Here is a 19,953-nt window from a genome sequence, read left to right as displayed (position 1 = left end):
AATTATTCTTGCAATTGATAGGTCTTGGATTGTTTTATGGTCAATATGAAAAAAATATGACAATAAAACAAAATTCAAAGCAACAAGCCTTGGCCGAAGGCTCTCCGCCGATGACTAGAACGGTGGGTGAGGCTCTTGGGCCGCAATGCTTGCCACGTGTGGTTGCTCGACCAGTGAGAGCGCATGTGCAAGGCCACGTGCCAAGCATGATTCCGGTTTTTTTTTTTGCAAAATTTGAACTTTTTTTCAAATTCATAATATTTAAATCATTCTTTTATGACTAAAAATAAAACTTCTGATTTCACTTATTTATTTCTTTTTTCCACTTTATTCTTTCTTTATCTCTCACTTTATTTAATTTCTAATTAAACTACTATATACAATTTTCTTAACTTTCGTGGCAAAAAAACACCTCAAATAACATGAGACATGTGCAGTACTTTTTTCCAAATAATTGAACTTTCAAATTTTTTATTTTCTAACGAAAATCAAGTACTAGTATTTAATAATTTTAAATTAAGATGAAAGATCATACTTCGAACTCTTTACACTAATTTCTTTGTCATTACAGTAATGAAAGATCACCCTTCTAAAATTTCTGCATGCTCAAATATCTCATCGTCTATTCTACATTTCACCATATTCTTTAACAAGATTAATATTTTTATACAAAAACAAAAAACCAGATAAACTACCATGTGTTAAAAATTAAAAATATTATATAGGGTGGTGATTAATTAAATTGATGCAGGTGGGGAAGGTGGTTCCAAATTTCCCACACGCAACTTGGAAAGAATGAGTCACATAGGGAATGGTGCCTTTGAAAATTGAATAATCTAATCTCAAACTTTGTTTTTATGGTAAGGTGGAATCCAGTTGGATAAGTTTCCAATCTAATTGTTTCTATAATTTCTCAACCTTATTATTTTAATATTTTGGAGCAATAAATATTTGTTCCAAGTCCAACTGCCTCTTTTTTTAATTGTATTTTACCTTCTTTTTTTTTTGGCTTTAAGCAGAACTAAATCTGGGCCGTTTGGTCAAAAGATTGAAAATAGAATTAAAAGATGATTTATATTACAAGGCCAAATAAAATAATGTATAAAATAAACTCCAATTTAGTCGCCCAATACACATATGACACTACGGTGTTATTTATCATATATTTTGGGTAGGTACTGATTTAAATATTAGTACTCCTGATTTTTTAGCTAAATGGAATGGTGATGATAAATCTATTAATATAAAATATTAAAAAAAAATTGATGATGATAGATCTTGTGCCGAGATTAGTTTTATTTTTAAAGATTACAATTCGTTCGATAAACATATTGTTTATTTAATATATATTCTGTTCAAATTAAATAAGACATTTAAATAAAGTATGAAACTTATTTTTATAATTTAAACATTATATAGATATAATTTTAAAATTACGTAATAATGAAAGTCAAAATATCTATAATTTGAATTCTAAAATTATATTGTTGGCCGAAAATTAGATACTCAAAGTCATAATCATTCGTTGGCATGACCAAAGCGTACACGTTCAAATTTGTCCAACTAAATTGCGTCGAAATCATTCATGGGATAGAGTAAAAATTAATTTCTTTCTTTTCAGAATACAGTTTTTAATATAAAGTATATTATCTGTGATGATTTGATAATTTATGATTTAGAGATTAAAGAAGAAAGTTTTACTACCATTTAAAGTGAGAATTCCTCGAAAGCTGAAGGATCTCATCGAAATTAACATAACGTTGAGACCCCTATTTGTAAATAAACAAAAGATTAGGAGAATTAAGGCGGGATAATAAACCTTGTCTATAAACTCCTTAACCATAAATCATTTTTCCAGAAGGGGAAAAGTGCAGGAAATTGCTCTCTTTTCCGAGTTTAGAAATTTAAAAATATCGATTTCATCAACTTTTGCTGATGGGAATATGGAAAAGCTGCAATCTTTGAAATGGGTTTTCTACGATGCAGCGAAAATAAACCAAAATTAAGCGAAACTCCTTTGTTTTTTTGACTTCAATGTCTGCTTATTTCCATCACAACCATCGTGGCTATGAATCGCTTCAGAATTCTCGAAATCTGTCCCTCTTTTTTCGTCAGTGGAAAAAATGGGTATAGAAGGAAACTAGTTTGAATCTCGAGAGAGAAAGAGGGGAAAGTTTGAATCTTGATTTCTGAATAATTTGGGTTTTTTTTATTTTGATGAATTAAGTTGTGTGAAAGAAAAAATGTCGGATCTTTACGGAACCAATGAATCTGAAGACATGTCGTCTTTCCTTCAAATTCTTCTCCAAAATTCGTCGTCCTCCGCCGCCGTTAGCGACGGCGCTGCGGCGGCCGGAGGGTTGTTCGGCGGCGGAGGGGCGGTGGCGGAGTCCTCCACCAGCCTCAGTCTCTCTGATCCCAGCTGCTTCTTTGCCGGTGGGCCGAGTGGCAAGAATCTTGCTTCTAATTGTGAGGTAAAAGCAAAATTCTTCCCCAAAATTTGGTTAAAATTGGATAGAAATTTATTTATTGTAGATTAATAGCTCATTTAGTGAATAAAGACTCCATTTTTATGAAGTTGTAGTGTTGATCAGTTTCAACATTGGCTGTGATCTTTGTGTGTAAAATGAGATCTCTTTGAATTTGAAGTTCCATTCCTCATTTTCTTGATTTGTTCTGGTTTTTGGTTTGGGGAATTGATTAACTGTAGGGAGGGGAAGCTTGTGATATACCGGTGAATCCGGCTCCATCTCGTTCTTCGAAGAGAAGTAGAGCTGCTGAAGTCCACAATTTATCAGAAAAGGTTTGTGATGATCTGAGTTTGTTAAATGTAGTTTTGTCAAGATTTGGATTTGTGTAAAATCGTTTAGCTGTCTCGAACAGAGGAGGCGAAGTCGGATCAACGAGAAACTGAAAGCGCTTCAGAATCTGATTCCAAATTCTAACAAGGTGGTTTAGCACAGCATTTCACAGAATTCTTGATTCTCTTTATCTAGAATGTTCTGAATTGAGTTTTGGTCTAAAAATGTTAAGATTTTGTGTGTGTTTTCCTAATGCTAGACTGACAAGGCATCTATGTTGGATGAAGCCATTGAATATCTCAAACAGCTTCAACTCCAAGTTCAGGTTTTCGTCTCTCTTCTTTACATACTCTTTTGATCGAACCGTGGCCTTAATTTGAGTTCATTCTTGATGCTATTCCATTCCTCGTCTAGTAAACTGATTCTTGTGGTTCTTCGTATGCAAGTTATTTCATTCTACGTTGAATTCTGTTTGTGAGTAGTAAGAAAAAAGCATGACCTCTCCAAAGGATGGCTACCTGCATATAGATGTTGAATTTTCTTTTAGATAGTTTTCGTGCCTTTTGTGTTGAGATTTGTGTAGCAGTTTAGTATGAATCAAATAGAAACTACTCCACATAGCATAGTACGATTCAATTCTATGCATACAGTTCTTGTAGAATGTATGTTTAGGGTTATATATGCATCTCATTTTCCCACTTCCAAGATTCAAACTTCTGACTTCACAATCTTGTTCAATGTATGTTGAAGTTCATATAAGCATCCCATTTTCCCACTTTCAAGATTTGAACTTTCACATTCACAATCTTGTACAATGCATGTTGAAGTTCATATAAGCATATCCCATTTTTCCCACTTACAAGATTTGCAGTCTTGTACTACAATGTATATTGAAGCAATAAGCATCTCATTTTCCCACTTTCAAGATTTGAACTTTAACTTTCACAATCTTGTAAAATATATGTTAAAGTTCATATAAGCATATCCCATTTTCTCAAATTCAAGATTTGAACTTCAACTTTCACAAACTATATTCAAGTTATAAGCATCCCATTTCCCCACTTTCAAGATTTGAACTTCAACTTTCATTATCTTGTAGAATGTAAGTTAAAGATCATATAAGCATCCATTTTCACAATCTTGTACAATATGTCGAATTCCTAGTAACTTAAATTTGTGTTTACATTTTCAGATGTTGACAATGAGAAACGGGTTGAGTTTGCACCCCGGCTACTCCCTGCAGTCGATGCTAGCACCCTCACCCGGTCTAGCCATAGACGAAGGCAATCCACTGCTGCACACAAGCAGAGGCACAGAGGCACTCACTAGGGACCAAGACGTCTTCCTACAGAGCTCTGTTGCACCCATGAACCTCGGGCCCTCAGCCCTGCCAACGCTCGTGCCCTCCACGCAAAACACTGCCAACTCTACAATGCTCCCGAGCTATGCACCCCCGTTGCAGCAAAACCGTTACGGACTGCTCAACCATATAGCTTCCACGAAGGATATTTGCAGGGACGACGCGTTGTCAAGACTGAACAATTCCTCACCGGGGGTGTCTTCATAGTAGTTTTAATGAACAGAGAAAATAAGAAACACCAATTTGAGAGAGGTGATGTTGTTTCTAGTTGTGGAAATGATGTCAAGTTAAAAGATCATTGTTTAGAAGTATTGGATATTGGAAATACAGATTGTGAACATACTTGTTTCTCTTCTTATTATTTAAACCTCTCTTTTTTTAGCATAATTGATGTTTTTGGTTAATGTTTTTGATGCCTAGATTGGTTTCATAAAACATTAGTGTGGCATTATTTATTGGGTTAATTATAATTTTGTATTTCAATTTATCATTGTATAAATTGTTAAATATATTAAATATTGAGATATGGTGAATTATTGTGCCGGACTATGTACGCTACCAAAAAGATTCTGTTGCCAATAGAGCCAAAAATTACACTATAATATATCAAGAAAATGAATAATTTGAAAAATCAATTTATATGTATTTGTACAGAGTGTGTCAGGATAGTGAAGAATTACAAAGTGAAAAAAAGACATTTCGTACTTGAAATGATATTAATATAGCAACTGCAAATATCAATAATTTTGCATAGATATACAAACCATTGAAAATAACTGGATTAGGTGTAGAGGAAATAAACGGGAAATTGTGATATGTTTTTTTGTTAGTTTATAGTATTTAAAAAAAATTAAAATGGCATTTTCTATTAGAGATTAATACAACTCAATATATAAATTATTAGGTTTTGATTATTAACAAATAATTAAATTTTATTTGTAGGGGGAAGCGTTATTCTCCTATTCATCCCTTAGATCCTTTATTCTTCTTAATATGGGCCGTTAGATCTCATTCATCAACGGTCCAGATGATCTGCATTATTACACTATGATGGTGCATTATTAGTCGGTGTGCATTATTCAATTGAAAATCTGGATTATTACACTATAATGGTGCATTATTAGTCGGTGTGCATTATTCAACTGAAAATCTGCATTATTAAATGACACGTGACACCAATCTAACCGTCGGATGACAAAATCGTGGGGCTGAGATTAAAAAGAACCAAGAACAAAAGATAAAAAAGGAAATGAATACATCATGTAGATTGAAAATAGTAACGAACTGTAGTTAATTTCTTACAAATCATTAATTAAGAATCAGTATTTGTGAAGGAAGTTTTACTTTATTTTGTAGTGGGATTATAATAATAATAAAAGGAAAAAAAAGAAAAGAAAGAAAAGTACATTTAATAGCTGTAACTGAACAAATTATTTTAATCATAATTCCTAGATCACACATGTTTGTACACTATTCTTCCCATTACCAACTTTTATTTTAATAAAGTGTACATATGTAGGAGTATCTTATCACTGTTTAAATTAACCAAATTAAAGTATAATGAAACAACACCAACCAACCATCATCATAAGCAATCATCATTACCATTCCATGTCTGTACAAACCAATCAAATAAATAGGTTAGCATACAAAAAGAAAGAATCTCTAACACCATAAAATAATCAAACTAATTAAGTTTGACTTGGTCAAGCTTATTCTAAAAACAGAATAAGTTTTAATTCATTGTCTTTCTTCTACCGAGATTGATTTATGTAATATTACTAGTACTATTTTTTTATTACATTAGAAAATTCTCATGCCACAGAAAGCAAATCCAAGATATCTTTAGAAAACGTAGAACGTACCATGAAAACATAGGAATAGATTTTCAATGTCTATCTATCTATCTATCCTGCAAAACCAAAACTTATCATATTTGATGTTTTCAATTTCCGAATTTTGTCCCTAGTTATTGAATAGTGGAATTATTCACATTGAATAAGATAAATACTCCTTCCGTCCCATGTTACTCGCACTTTTCATTTTATGCCGTAAATTTGAGATTGATTTTTAATGTAATTAAATTAAAATTTTAAGTGTAATGAGACATCACTTAATAAATGAGCTTTTAACACTTAATCTAACATATTAATTAAATACATTAATTCTAACTTAAACTATAAATAATGTAAGTAGTTTGTGATAAGCCGAAATGGAAGAGTGCAAGTAACATGAGAAGGAAAGAGTACAAGGGTGTATATAAAAAATGTAGATAGAATTTAATGCTTTAAATTGTATCGATAATAATTCATAGATGCGTGAAAGTACCTACAAGCTTTATTTTTAATTAACTTAGGCTGATCATATATTTTCTATTGTTGTTTACTATAGTTTGTTAATTTCTTTATAAATACATTATTCATTTGGATCTAAATATTTAACCGTTGTAACGAATCTTGATCCGAAAAATTGCGATCCAAAAATTGAGATCGTTTTCCGAATTCAAACACTATAATCTAGTCCATGATTTAGATCCATATATATAATTAACGAATCTAGATCCGTAAATCCTCATTTCATTTTACCATTTTTATGGCATAATAATATTTCTACGCACGGACGGAGCTAGAAAATTATACTAGGAAAGACAAAAATATTAACATACAAATAAATAAATATAAATAATATATATACATTAAAATAACATACTAGTATATTATTTTAAAGGATGGTAAGCCTACGTGTATGTGAGGAGAGGGGCAAGTAAAAATTATTTTTTTCTAAATTAGGAGGGCAAATTAGGTGAATATGTATATATTTAGGTTGTATAATATATATATTTACATGGTTATAGAGAAATGAGGTGGGACATTTGCCCCTTCTCTTCTCACCATACTATTGATCCGTCCCCGTCTCTACACAGTAGATTTGACTAAACACTACTTAAACCTCAAAGTCAAACACCAAATCAATAAGCAATAACTACCAAAATCAAACCCCAAATCTTTCACTAAAAAAAACCAGATACCATTGATCCATTACGTACAAGAAATAGCAAACTACATTCGACCATTTTTCACTCAAAAGTTTAGCTTGTGACAATGTGTTTGGAGTTTGGACTTGTTTTCACAAGAGTGCCACGAAGATATCCTTTCCACTCTTACTCCGAAACAAACAATTATCGACTTATCTCGCACTAAATCTCACCGTTATCTTATCAAACAAATCAAACACCAACTGAATAATGTAATAGCAAGTCCGATCATCGTTTTTTTTCAAAAGCTCTGCTCATGATAACGCATCTTCACACATCTCGCCAGTAACAAAATTGCACTACATCTATCGACTTATCTTGTCCTAGATCTCACCGTTATCTTATCAAGCAAATCAAACACCAATCGAATAATGTAACTACCAGTCCGATCATCGCTTTTTCTCAAAAGCTCAGCTCCTGATAACACATCTTCACACGTCTCGCCAGCAACAAAACTGCACTACATCTGTGGACTTATCTCGCCCTAAGTCTCATCGTTATCTTATTAAACAAATCAAACACCAACCGAATAATGTAGTAATAACCAGTCCGATCATCGCTTTTTTCTCAAAAGCTCAGCTCACGATAACGTATTTTCACACGTCTCGCCAGTAACAAAAATTGCACTACATCTTACTACTACCGATCTCACCCTTACTCATACAACTAGTTTAATTCGAAACAAAGCACATCTTGTCCAACAAATCGAACGACATAATTATTAGCATCAACCGTTCAACTGTTCCACACACACAAAAAACACACATCAATGGGCCCTTCCCCCTTTGGTAGGTGTTCCATCAATACAGCTGCTTCCCTTTCCCCTTCCCCTCCCTCTCTGGCGCGACTGTCTTCTTCTCCTCCTCCCACCAAAGTCAAAATGCCTCAATCTCCAAACCAATAGCTTCATTCTCATTTCTCACAAAAAAAAATGTCGGATGGCAAAGGCGGCAAACCCGCCTTCCTCAACGACCAGCTCTCCAAACGCACCACCATCTTCGGCCTCCGCCTCTGGGTCGTCGTCGGCATCTGCGTCGGCGCCGCCATCGTCATCCTCCTCTTCCTCCTCTCCCTCTGCTTCACCTCCCGCCGAAACAAGTCCAAAACTTTAACAACCCACAATAATAAAAATCCCACCTTTATCCCCACCGTTTCCAGAGAAATCCAGGAAATCCGGGTCGACCCGCCCCGGGCCGACCCGGATCCGGAGCCGGCCCACGTGGAGGTGAAGAAGGGTGATCAGAATGACGGCGGGGGGCCGGAGGTTTCGCATCTGGGGTGGGGCCACTGGTACACGCTGAGGGAGCTTGAGGAGGCTACTAATGAGTTTGCTGATGAGAATGTGATTGGGGAAGGTGGGTATGGGATTGTTTATAAGGGTGTTTTGGAGGAGGATCATAAGGTTGCCGTCAAGAATTTGCTCAATAACAGGTTTGATTTTGATAAAGTTTGAGTCTTTGGATTGTGTTTTTGCATGATTTTGAGATTTTGGTGGGATTTGTTTTTTGAAGGGGTCAAGCGGAGAGAGAGTTTAAGGTTGAGGTGGAGGCGATTGGGCGTGTGAGGCACAAGAATTTGGTGAGGTTGCTTGGTTATTGTGCTGAAGGAACTCACAGGTAGTTCAATTCTTGCACAATGTATGTATACCCTGTGGTGGTTTGGTTGTGTTGTGATTTGTGATGTTGAGATTGAGTTGAGTTTTTGCGATGAAGTGCAATTTAGTTGGAAAGGCATTCTTTTGATTATGTTGTGACTTGTGATGTTGAATTCGAGTTGAGTTATGGCGATGGAATGGAGTTTAGTTTGTACGACGTTTTCGTGATTGCTTTAGATCATGTTGTGAGTCATGATATCAAGATTGAGTTATTTATGTTGATGAGGCGCAACTTTGTTGGTAAGATGTTTCTGTGACCGCATTATGCGGATGTTTGTAACATGTTGTTTTGTACACGTATGGTGGTTTGATTACGTTGTGAGTTGTGGCTTGTGATGTTAAGCTTGAGTTGAGTTATGACTACAAAACACAACTTAGTTGGTTAGAGGTTTTTTAACCGCTTTGTGGTGAAGTTGGTTAGAGGTTTTTGTAACCGCTTTGTGATGTTAAGCTTGACTTGAGTTATGACGATGAAATTCAGTTTAGTTGGTAAAGCGTTTTCGTGATTGCATTGTGCTCAAATTTGTAACATGTTTGTACACGTGTGGTGTTTAGATTATGTTGTGACTTGTGATGTAATAACGATAAAACACAACTTAGTTGGTAAAGCTTTTCGTTTGTGCACTAGGATGCTTGTCTATGAGTATGTGAATAATGGGAATTTAGAGCAATGGCTTCATGGAGATGTAGGGCCGTGCAGCCCTCTAACATGGGAGATTCGAATGAACATCATTCTTGGAACGGCAAAAGGGTAACTAATTTCATACAAAAAAACAACTCCACATCTTAATTTCTACATGAAGATTGTTGAATCCCTTTTGTTTGATTTCGATTCCCATCAGCTTGACGTATCTGCACGAGTGCCTCGAGCCTAAGGTGGTCCACCGCGACATAAAGTCGAGCAACATCTTGCTGGACCGGCAGTGGCACGCCAAGGTGTCCGATTTTGGCCTTGCGAAGCTCATAGGCTCGGAGAAGAGCTACATCACCACGCGAGTCATGGGAACGTTTGGGTGAGTCTCGCTCGCTCGCTCTTGGATCATCCACATTGTTTTGTTTCGTGTCGTTACAATCACATCAATTTTTCCTCGTCTCTGTCTCTCCAGCTACGTTGCCCCTGAATATGCCAGCACCGGGATGTTGAATGAGAGGAGCGACGTCTACAGCTTTGGCATCCTCGTTATGGAGATCATCACGGGGAGGCACCCGGTGGACTATGGCCGCCCCACCGGGGAGGTATACAACTATATGATTTTTTCGAGTTATAATCAATTTATCGCCTCAACGAACTAGGTAACCGATTCTCGTGTGTAAAAATGTCAGGTAAACTTGGTCGATTGGCTTAAAACAATGGTATCCAACCGCGAATCTGAGGGCGTGTTGGATCCAAAATTACCGGATAAGCCCTCTACGCGAGCATTGAAGCGCGCCCTTTTGGTCGCGTTGAGATGTGTGGATCCAAACGCCCAAAAAAGGCCGAAGATGGGCCATATAGTCCACATGCTCGAAGCGGACGATTTCCCTTTTCGTGATGTAAGTTTAGATCAATCAATCTGCATTGCATACTTACATATCTAAATGCTGTTGCTTTCGCTCACTATCGCCTCATGTTCGAAACAACAGGATCGCAGGGGAGGCGTGAAGGAACAGCACGGGAAATCAAGTCGTGATGGCGCCATGCCAATGGAGAAGCGGTTGAGCGAGCCGGGTGACAGCAGCGGATACGAGAGCAGCGTTCAAACGGATAGGACGATGTTGAGGAAGGGGGAAGGAGACGACGAGCAATAGAATGGCCGTCGAGACGACAACGGCCTTTCTATGTAAATACTGTGATTTTGGCCTCAGCTTTTGGCATGAAAGGTGATCATAGCTCATTTCATGTTGATATAATATAGCAACTGTTATAGTGTAACATAAAGATATATATAGTGTTTACAGTATGATTCATTTGTGGTGTTTTATTGAATTTAAAGTCTGTGTATGTTTCCACATAATGCAAAGCAAATTTGTTTGACAATTTTCCCAGATGTAATTATTGTAAGCAATATATGTTGGAAGTTATTGCAGATTCTTCTCTGTGGATAAGTATTTGGTAATACGAGGTTTAATATAAAATTGGTAAAATAAAAGAAAAAATAATTAAAAAAATTGTTGATTATAGGTGGATAAATAGGATAGAGGCGAAGAAAAAAGCAAAAGCGAAAAAGAAAAAAATGGTACTTCTATGATACAAAAATAAAAAATAGCTAATTTTTGTGGACGGTTCACAAAATAGACAAATGAATGCCATAACTTTAATTTGTATTGCTAATCCATTTATCTTTATTTGCTATTCCTCTTCGTTTTAGATTATTATTAGAAAGCTATACTAAAAATATACTCCCTCCGTCCCGCACTACTCGCACTTATTTCCTTTTTGGGCGTCCCAAGCTACTTGCACTCTTTCCATTTTTAGTAAAAAATTTCACCTACCGCCGTCATTTTTGACTTTCATATACACTCATTCCTTAATCTCCGAGCCGAAAAGGAAATGAGCGAGTAGCCCGGGACGGAGGGAGTAGTACTCATATTCTAGAGATTTATTAAATGTTTGTGAGTTAAGTCTAATTTGAAAAGAAATTTTAATGATAAATTTGCAAAATGTCTTTTTGAGTATATCAACGTGACAGACGATAAACAAACATTTATTCTTTGAACATAATAGACAAAACCTAATAATGAATTTTGTGATGGGGTAACAGTTGGGGTTGGGCCCACAGCCCAAAGAAGGCCCATCATTTATATAGACTTCAACGGATGAAATGAAGAATAGACTGCTAATTTGGTAAAAGAAAATGGCCTTTTTCCTGTGGAGCCCTTATTAAGTATGGCTTATCTACTTGATTTTATCTATTTTGAGGTAAACACAATGTTTGCTTAACATCTTAAGTGTTAGTTTACTAGGTGTAGAAATTATCAACATTAAATAAATTTGTTTTAATGTTAAATTAAATGTTCTTGTGATAGTATATGAGGACTTTTTTGAATAGTTGAAAACACAATTAGTTTGATTTTCACCGTTTATATATAATGAGAGTAATATAAAGTAAAAACTTATTTAGCTATGAGATATTTTTAATCGTAATTTTGAAATACATTCTATATAAATTTCATTCATACAACAATAATTTAAGAGTGAAAACTCTATTGCACAATATGAAAATCGAAAACAAAGGAGGGGGCACTCCTAACTGGGTAGATAAAGACAAGTGCATATTATATGAATTAACTAGGATATAAAAATGTAACACACAATTGCATATTATAGGAAATAAGAAAGAATTACCCAAAAAAAATGAGGATACAGGATTGTAGATGTCATTAACATGGGCTCTACTGGGCCTAGTTTCATGGTTTGAGTTTGTTAAGTTGGGCTGTATAGCCTAGCCGCCCGATCCAAAACGGGCCCAAAGTGAAGAGGGTTGATATGGATATATATTTTTTAGCTAATGGGCTTGTTGGGCCGGTTTGTGATTTGTTCATGCTGATTCTTGTGCAAATGTTTATTGGAGTTTTAATTTCAAAATTATTTAGGATTTTGATTTTGTGTATTAAACATATTAGGTACATGTAAAATAATCCTATAAAAGAAAGCGAAATCAAGAAAGTACATGCCTTACATATGCTATGATTTTACTCGGTGTTCTTTGATCGTTTTTAATTTAAGTAAGTTTTGTCTACCATATCATTTCATAATATTTTTGGAAGACAGATGAGTACCTGCACTCGAGTTTTGTTGAAGTTTATCTTTAAAAATCATATCATATCATCTCTCCCGGTCGAAAGCCCGGACAGCCACCATCGTCTCTGAATAAACAAGGATACGAAGATAGTTGAATCGTAATACTTTCCGGGCCGTCTCAAGGTAATTGATCGTTTCCTTTTTTAAGCAAATAATTTTATTCTCTCTTATTTTACTCCATTTTTTTTCTTTCATACTATACTTTTTTATCTCTACTACTTTATTCCCACTAGCATATGCACCATCCGTGAATACTATATTGAATATAGATTATAAAGAATAAAACCTAACGAAAGATAGCAAAGAGACTGTGACAAACTCACACAACATTTGTGTTTTGTGAAGAGATGATTCATTTTGTCTTAACACTATATAAAATTTCTATTAAAAAATACTTTAAAGGCTGAATGCTAATATTGTCTTTTATGCATAAATGGGTTTAGCATGTACGATACGTACAACATAATACAATTAATTTTACTATATAAGACGTAAATATGCAATATACAATATAAAACAAAAAATGTTTTATCCATTTTTTTGTGTGACATTGCGTTGCATTGCCATAATAATCTATCTTCTTCCTAAGTCCCATTCAAGTTCTCTCACTTTTCTATTTGAGCTGTGCTATTTCAATTGACCTAAAATGAGATACTTTCAAATGTTTGATATGATATATTGATATTACATTATAAATTTTCAATTAATAAATGTTATTAAAATTGTAACCTTAGGTTAATATCTAATACTATATAATATGTTTATTTTGTATTAAAGTATGTTCCACTCTAGAAGTGATATACAAAGTCACACAAATCCATATTAGTATAACTTTGCATTTGAATGATTCAAACTATTAATACATGGCCACAATTTCAATTCTTTTTTAGTGTCCAACTATTTTCTATTTACTTATTTCAATGAAATAAATGCAAGAGTGATCATAAGATGCAATACAGAGTTTCTCGAATATTTTAATACATGAGTATATTAGACCCAAATTGCTATAGTTTCATTAATTTATAGACTAATTGATAATTTTAATTCATTCGAAATAAAAACACAGTGGGCCTTAATATTCTCGTTTCTTGAAATTACAATCTATCTATTTACTTTAGCCTTTATATATAATACCATTGAAAATAAAAACTTTCAACTCCATGATTGGTGGTAGGGGTTAATTTGTTGTTTCTTTCCTAGTAGCATTGCCCAAAAATTCATAACCAAGTGGGATTGGGACAGGACACCAACTTATTCTCTCTTTCACACACACAATATTACACTCTAAACATTACACACATTATTTAATTAATTGATTAATTAATTGAAAGAATATCCAGCTCATTAATCCTAGCTTCTATGTGTACAATTAAATGAAATAAAATTACAGCAGCACTTTATTACTACAATTTTGCTGAAACTATTTAATTAGTTTCCATCAATAGCTACAAAAGTAGTGGCTGCTTCTTATATCTTGAGGTCCATGGCTCTCCTTGACCTTACCCTCATAGAGTTCACTCATTTCTCATCTTATCACTTTTTTTCCTTTGGATTTCAATGGTTTATTTTTAATATTATTGAATTTGAGTAAATTATACTAACTCAAGGTAATCAATATACTTATATTGGTAATAATGGAATTTCATTATTTTGAGGGAATAAAAAATGGTTAAGTCATATGTTTATGGCATAGCCAATAATCCTATAGTGAAAAGCAACGTCCATCAAATTACATGCACCAACAAAAGAAAAATAATACTAAGTGACAGCCTAACTGTCAACAAATAATCATGGGAAAAGAGAAGAAGCACTACTTAACCAAATCACAATTTACAAATAATTATTAGAAATAGAGACTCGTGCGTTTCGTAATCAGAACTTTCCAATCGTCAATTTTCAACTATAGATATTATTTAATAAATTTAATAGTTGGACCTAAATTGAACGCTACCAATTGAATACGCAAAAACTTTAATTAATATCTGTTCCAAATGAGCAAAGAGAAGTTGAATTGGGGTCATCGTCGCAATTTAGTTAATAAGACGTTTCTATCCTGACTAATAAATCGATAATTTGAGTTACCAAATGCAACTTAGTTAACGAACGGTATTCCTCTAACCAATAAATTAGGAACTCGAGTCATCACGAAAGGTGACGAAAGCAAATGAGAACTATTATTGACTCTCTAAAAAAATTGAAGTGGGTGTCGAGCCCTCCCCTCCCTACAGTGCATATATATAAGTGCTAATGTTCATATTTTCAAGAATTCACAAACACCCCATTTCACTACACAAACATGGCAATTCCCCACAAATTGTGGTGTTTTGTGTTGATCATACTTCCACATTTCATTTCCATAATTTTTGCAGATGAATATGATACCTACATTATCCACATGGATGCCTCAGCCATGCCCAAAGCCTTTTCTACTCACCACAATTGGTACTTAACCACACTCTCATCAATATCAAACACACACACAAACACAATCAAACCTACCACAACTCTCTCCTCTTCATCATCCTCATCCAAACTCATCTACACTTACACCAATGCCATCAACGGCTTCACCGCCCTCCTCTCCCCCTCCGAGCTCCGGTCCCTCGCCAACACCCCCGGCTTCCTCTCCTCCACCCGGGACGCGACGGTGAAGCGCGACACCACACACTCCAACCAATTCCTCGGCCTCGACGACGACCACGGCGTGTGGCCCACCTCCCACTACGGCCACGACGTCATCATCGGCCTCGTGGACACCGGGATCTGGCCCGAGAGCCGGAGCTTCGGCGACGCCGGCCTCGGCCCGATCCCTTCCCGATGGAAAGGCGCATGCGAGAGCGGGACCCAATTCAACTTCTCCTTGTGCAACAACAAGCTCATCGGCGCCCGGTCGTTCAACAAGGGCCTGCTCGCGAAGTACCCGAACATCACCATCGCGATGAACTCCGCCCGTGACACGGACGGCCACGGCACGCATACGTCCAGCACGGCCGCGGGCGGGGCCGTCGAGGGGGCGGACTACTTCGGGTACGCCCCGGGCACGGCCAGGGGAACCGCGCCCGGGGCGCGGGTAGCAATGTACAAGGCCTTATGGGACGAGGGGTCCCTCCTCTCCGACATCATCGCCGCCATCGACCAGGCGATCGCCGACGGCGTCGACGTCATCTCCATTTCCCTAGGCATAGACGGCACGCCCCTCTATGCCGACCCTATCGCCATAGCCGCATTCGCGGCTATGGAACAGGGCATCTTTGTCTCCACCTCCGCCGGCAACGAGGGCCCGTTCCTCGCGACCCTCCACAACGGAACGCCATGGGTCCTCACCGTCGCCGCCACGACAATCGACCGTGAGTTCCACGGCGCCGTCGTGCTAGCCACCGGAGCCTCCATCACCGGGCAATCACTCTACCCTGGCAACTCCTCTGCCACAGAACTCCCCTTAATCTTCCCCAAATCTTGCACCGATGCAAAATCACTCATAAATCTCAAAAACAGAGACATCATCATCGTCTGCGTTGACACCAATTTCACTCTCAGCGACCAGCTCTACAACACCGGCGATTTGAAAATCGCCGGCGCCGTCTTCATCACCAACACCACCGACATCACATTCTACACACAAACATCCTTCCCCGCCGTCTTCCTCAATCTCGAAAAAGGCTCTGAAATCCTCAATTACATAAACACCTCATCCCAACCCAAAGCAAGCCTCAGCTTCAAGCAAACATCGCTGGGCACGAAGCCCGCGCCGCGCCTCACAAGCTACAGCTCGCGAGGCCCGTCCCCGAGCTGCCCGGTCGTCCTGAAGCCCGACCTGACAGCTCCGGGCGACCAAATCCTGGCCGCGTGGCCGTCGAATTCCTCCGTCACCCAATTGAAATCCGGAGAAATCTACAACGACTTCAATATAATATCCGGGACATCGATGTCCTGCCCCCACGCCGCAGGCGTGGCTGCCCTGCTGCGGGGGACCCACCCCACCTGGTCCCCTGCAGCAATCCGGTCCGCAATGATAACCACGGCCGGTTTTTTAGACAACACTGGTTATCCAATTGCGGACCTGGGACTGGATAACCTGCCCGCCACGCCAATCGACATGGGGGCGGGACAGGTGGACCCAAACAGGGCCATCGATCCCGGCCTCGTCTACGAGGCCGGGAGGGATGACTACGTCCGCCTGATGTGCGCGATGAACTTCACCGGTAAGCAGATACAGACGGTGACGCGTTCGAGCAACTACAGCTGCTCGAACGCGTCGCTGGACCTGAATTACCCGTCGTTCGTCGCGTTCTTTCGCGTGCACGACGGGAGGGATTCAGGGGCGAGGGAAATGAGGCGGACGGTGACGAATGTGGGAGGTGGGAGAGCGGTTTACGCGGCGAAAGTGACGGTGGAGGGAGGGCTAAACGTCACCGTTTCGCCGGAGAGTTTGGAGTTTGAGAGGGAGAATGAGAAGAAGAGCTTTGTCTTGAGAGTGGAGGATCCGAGATTGGTGAAGAATAACTCGATTGTTTATGGAGCTTTGAGCTGGATTGAATCTAATGGTAATCGTGTGGTTAGAAGTCCGATTGTAGTTACAACTATATCTCCTGATGACCTTCTTCCACATGGTTGATATGATTCTTGAAAATTTTATTTTTTTGGTATATTTTAGTTTTGAGATCTTCTGCAGTTGTTGTTAATGGAGACATTGATTAAACTGGAAAAAAGTGTTTTTGTTGTGTTGGTTTTAATTTTGTGGAGAAGTGAGTATGCATGGAATGACATATGATGGGAACAGGGACGAGCCAGAAAATTATAACAGAGGAGCAAAAATATTAACATATAAATAAATAAATATTAAAATAAAACAAAATATATTATATTATTACATGTAAAGGTACAATGTGGTGTGTTTTTAGGAGAGGGGCAAATAAATTATTATTTTCTTAAATGTAAGGGGGCAAATAGTGTGAATTTACATATATTAAGGTAATATAATATAAATGCCTACGTGCTTATGAAAAATTGAGGTGGGGCATTTGCCCCTTCTCATTCTATACTAGATCCGTCACTGGATGGGAATCTTGCTCAACTTGTTAATACCGTCTCTTATTCTTACGTTTTCCTTTTCAGCTTGTCCTACTTCATAAATTAAAGATTGTCACATTTAATACTTTCATGTAACTTATATTTTTTCTCTATACTTTAACACACAAAACTACATTTCCTAATATGTATTATGTGACAGAGTACTTAGTTAATTGATTTGAAAGTGTTTTCATCAAATCAATAATTTTATTCTATATTGAAGGAGAAAATATGGTTAGTGAAAATAAAATAAGTGGTTCACTTACCTTATTTATAGGTGTCATAATTATTTTTAATCACTATAATTTCACTCGAACCTAGAGCATTTTTTTTATAATCTACCATATTTATATAATGACATAATTGAAATAAACAAAAAAGTACATAATTAAATAATTATTCAATTTTTGAAAATTTAAAAAGCGAGCCATGACGCAGGTTCTAATTGAGCCACATAAACATTTTACCATTTTGTGACAATATGACATGCATTGTTGATCTTCACATTACACGAAGCATTAAGCAAACGTTTGTGATGCTACGAAACTTCTTTTTTATAAAAAAAAATTAAGCGGTTTGGATATGTGTTTATTTCTGGGAGAGAATTAAATTTTTTCGATGAACTAAGCTATTAGTAATTGACATTCTCTTATTCTAAGAAATTTTATTTGATTGATTTATTATAGAAAAATAATTAATGTGTCGAGGACCCATTTGAAGAAAGATACAAATGCATGTGATTGATTAAAGAATGCGACTTTTGTAGTCATGTCTGTGTCTCTACAATTGGAGTCACTTCTAAATCTTACTATTATATTTTAATAAAAAAGTTATCTAGCTCATGCTGCCTTTGCATTTCTTATTCCGTGTATAATGAAGTATTATCATGTGTCACTTTATCCAACGATGGTGATATTTTATTTTGTATTTTATTGCAAATATGAATATGTTGCATGAGATTAATTTTGTGGTATACTTATCCTCAAATCATTTAGACATCATATAATAATTAGGAAACTGATTTTGGTAGGTAGAGGATTATTTAATGGGACCGAAACCAGCAAGTTTTCTTCAAAATTAATTATTGGATTTTTGGAATCATAGGTAAAGTTAAGCCATTGAGAGTAAAGAAAGGAGAAATTTCACAAAAAGTTAAGACAAACTTAGAAGCTCCAGCTCATCCATGTTGGCAAATTAATTACATACAATATATATGAGAGTCTTATTCTCCTATTTATCCCTTAGATTCTATATTATTCTAAATCTGGGTTGTTAGACTAGATTAATCAAGGGACATGATTGACTCTTGTTTTATAATCCCGTGTTACATTATAGATAGGATTCTGTGCATTATGAGGGTAAAGTAGTAAAAATTCCAGATTAAAGCCACACGAAAAAATGGAATGTGCGAATTTTACGCGGTCTATTGATACACGTCCCAGCGTCGATTCATTCTCTCTCATTCCAAACACAAAACTTCCTCTCCAATCTTCCGCCGTCCCGTCTCCCCAACTTCCACTAAACGTCAAACCTTAGCCGCCACATCCGTTCGTCGTTGTTTTCTCCGTCCTACTCGAACTCAGGAAGCGGGCGTGTACATTGTTCACGGCGTTGACAAGGTAGGTCTACAATAACTGGTCCTGTTGATGATTTGAACCCGGTAGATGACGTATAGGCTGACTACAAGTCCATTTCATCAATTTTTAGTCACGAAATTCAATGATTTTAACATCGAATTGGTTACGACCTTTCGAAATCAAAAAATTGGTAGTCTTTTGGTCAGGGTTTTCTCTGACTCCGAAAACAGACATTTTTCTGGATTTAAAATGATGGATTCGGGTATCTAATTTCTTGTTTTTATGACAGATTTACCATGACTAAAAGAGGTCGTCCGTCGCGCTCTCAACCTACACAAGCAGCAGGTAACCAAACAAGTCGATTGAGTGTATAATTGCGTCAGTAGTTCGACATCAATTAGGCTTGCATTGTGCATTCATCTACAAATCTTGTAAATTGTTGGATGGGTGATTGCATGACTGGTTTGTGCTCATTAGTTAATCTAAAATTTACATTATTGATGTGCTGGGATGCATTATTAGTCAAGTATTTTGCATTATGTGCCTGATTACTTGATGGTGTGGGAAAATTGATGAAAAGAATATATATATGTGCATTATTTGATTTAGGTTGCACATTATGTATCAAGTTGTTGTCATTATTTGCAGTATAGTATGCATTATGAGAAGTATTGTG

General features: G+C 36.8%; 2 protein-coding genes across 2 annotated transcripts; both read left to right on the top strand.

Annotated features, from left to right (window-relative positions):
- The first annotated feature begins 1,868 nt into the window (after window positions 1-1,868).
- LOC121762227 (probable serine/threonine-protein kinase At1g01540) lies at window positions 1,869-10,915 on the top strand. Its single transcript, XM_042158041.1, has 13 exons — window positions 1,869-2,474; window positions 2,711-2,803; window positions 2,884-2,949; window positions 3,061-3,126; window positions 3,994-4,367; window positions 4,544-4,553; window positions 8,100-8,626; window positions 8,707-8,811; window positions 9,478-9,600; window positions 9,692-9,862; window positions 9,956-10,085; window positions 10,173-10,382; window positions 10,473-10,915. The coding sequence occupies exons 1-13, from the start codon at window positions 2,244-2,246 to the stop codon at window positions 10,635-10,637; spliced, it is 2,271 nt and encodes a 756-aa protein (XP_042013975.1). The 5' UTR covers window positions 1,869-2,243; the 3' UTR covers window positions 10,638-10,915.
- A 3,884-nt stretch (window positions 10,916-14,799) lies between these two features.
- On the top strand, window positions 14,800-17,363 carry LOC121761523 (subtilisin-like protease SBT3). Its single transcript, XM_042157165.1, has one exon. The coding sequence runs from the start codon at window positions 14,927-14,929 to the stop codon at window positions 17,243-17,245; it is 2,319 nt and encodes a 772-aa protein (XP_042013099.1). The 5' UTR covers window positions 14,800-14,926; the 3' UTR covers window positions 17,246-17,363.
- Window positions 17,364-19,953: the final 2,590 nt, after the last annotated feature.

This window comes from Salvia splendens, chromosome 13 (genome assembly GCF_004379255.2).
Source record: "Salvia splendens isolate huo1 chromosome 13, SspV2, whole genome shotgun sequence".
Lineage (NCBI taxonomy): Eukaryota > Viridiplantae > Streptophyta > Magnoliopsida > Lamiales > Lamiaceae > Salvia > Salvia splendens.
The sequence above is the reverse complement of the archived record's forward strand: the minus strand, read 5'-3'. Positions and strand labels throughout refer to the sequence as shown.

Bases quoted from the DNA above. Each gene is read 5' to 3' on its own strand.
- LOC121762227 (XM_042158041.1), top strand. From the start codon at position 2,244: ATGTCGGATCTTTACGGAACCAATGAATCTGAAGACATGTCGTCTTTC. The intron at 2,950-3,060 runs GTGGTTTAGCAC...TCCTAATGCTAG, and splicing joins TGATTCCAAATTCTAACAAG to ACTGACAAGGCATCTATGTT. The intron at 8,627-8,706 runs GTTTGATTTTGA...TGTTTTTTGAAG, and splicing joins AAGAATTTGCTCAATAACAG to GGGTCAAGCGGAGAGAGAGT.
- LOC121761523 (XM_042157165.1), top strand. From the start codon at position 14,927: ATGGCAATTCCCCACAAATTGTGGTGTTTTGTGTTGATCATACTTCCA.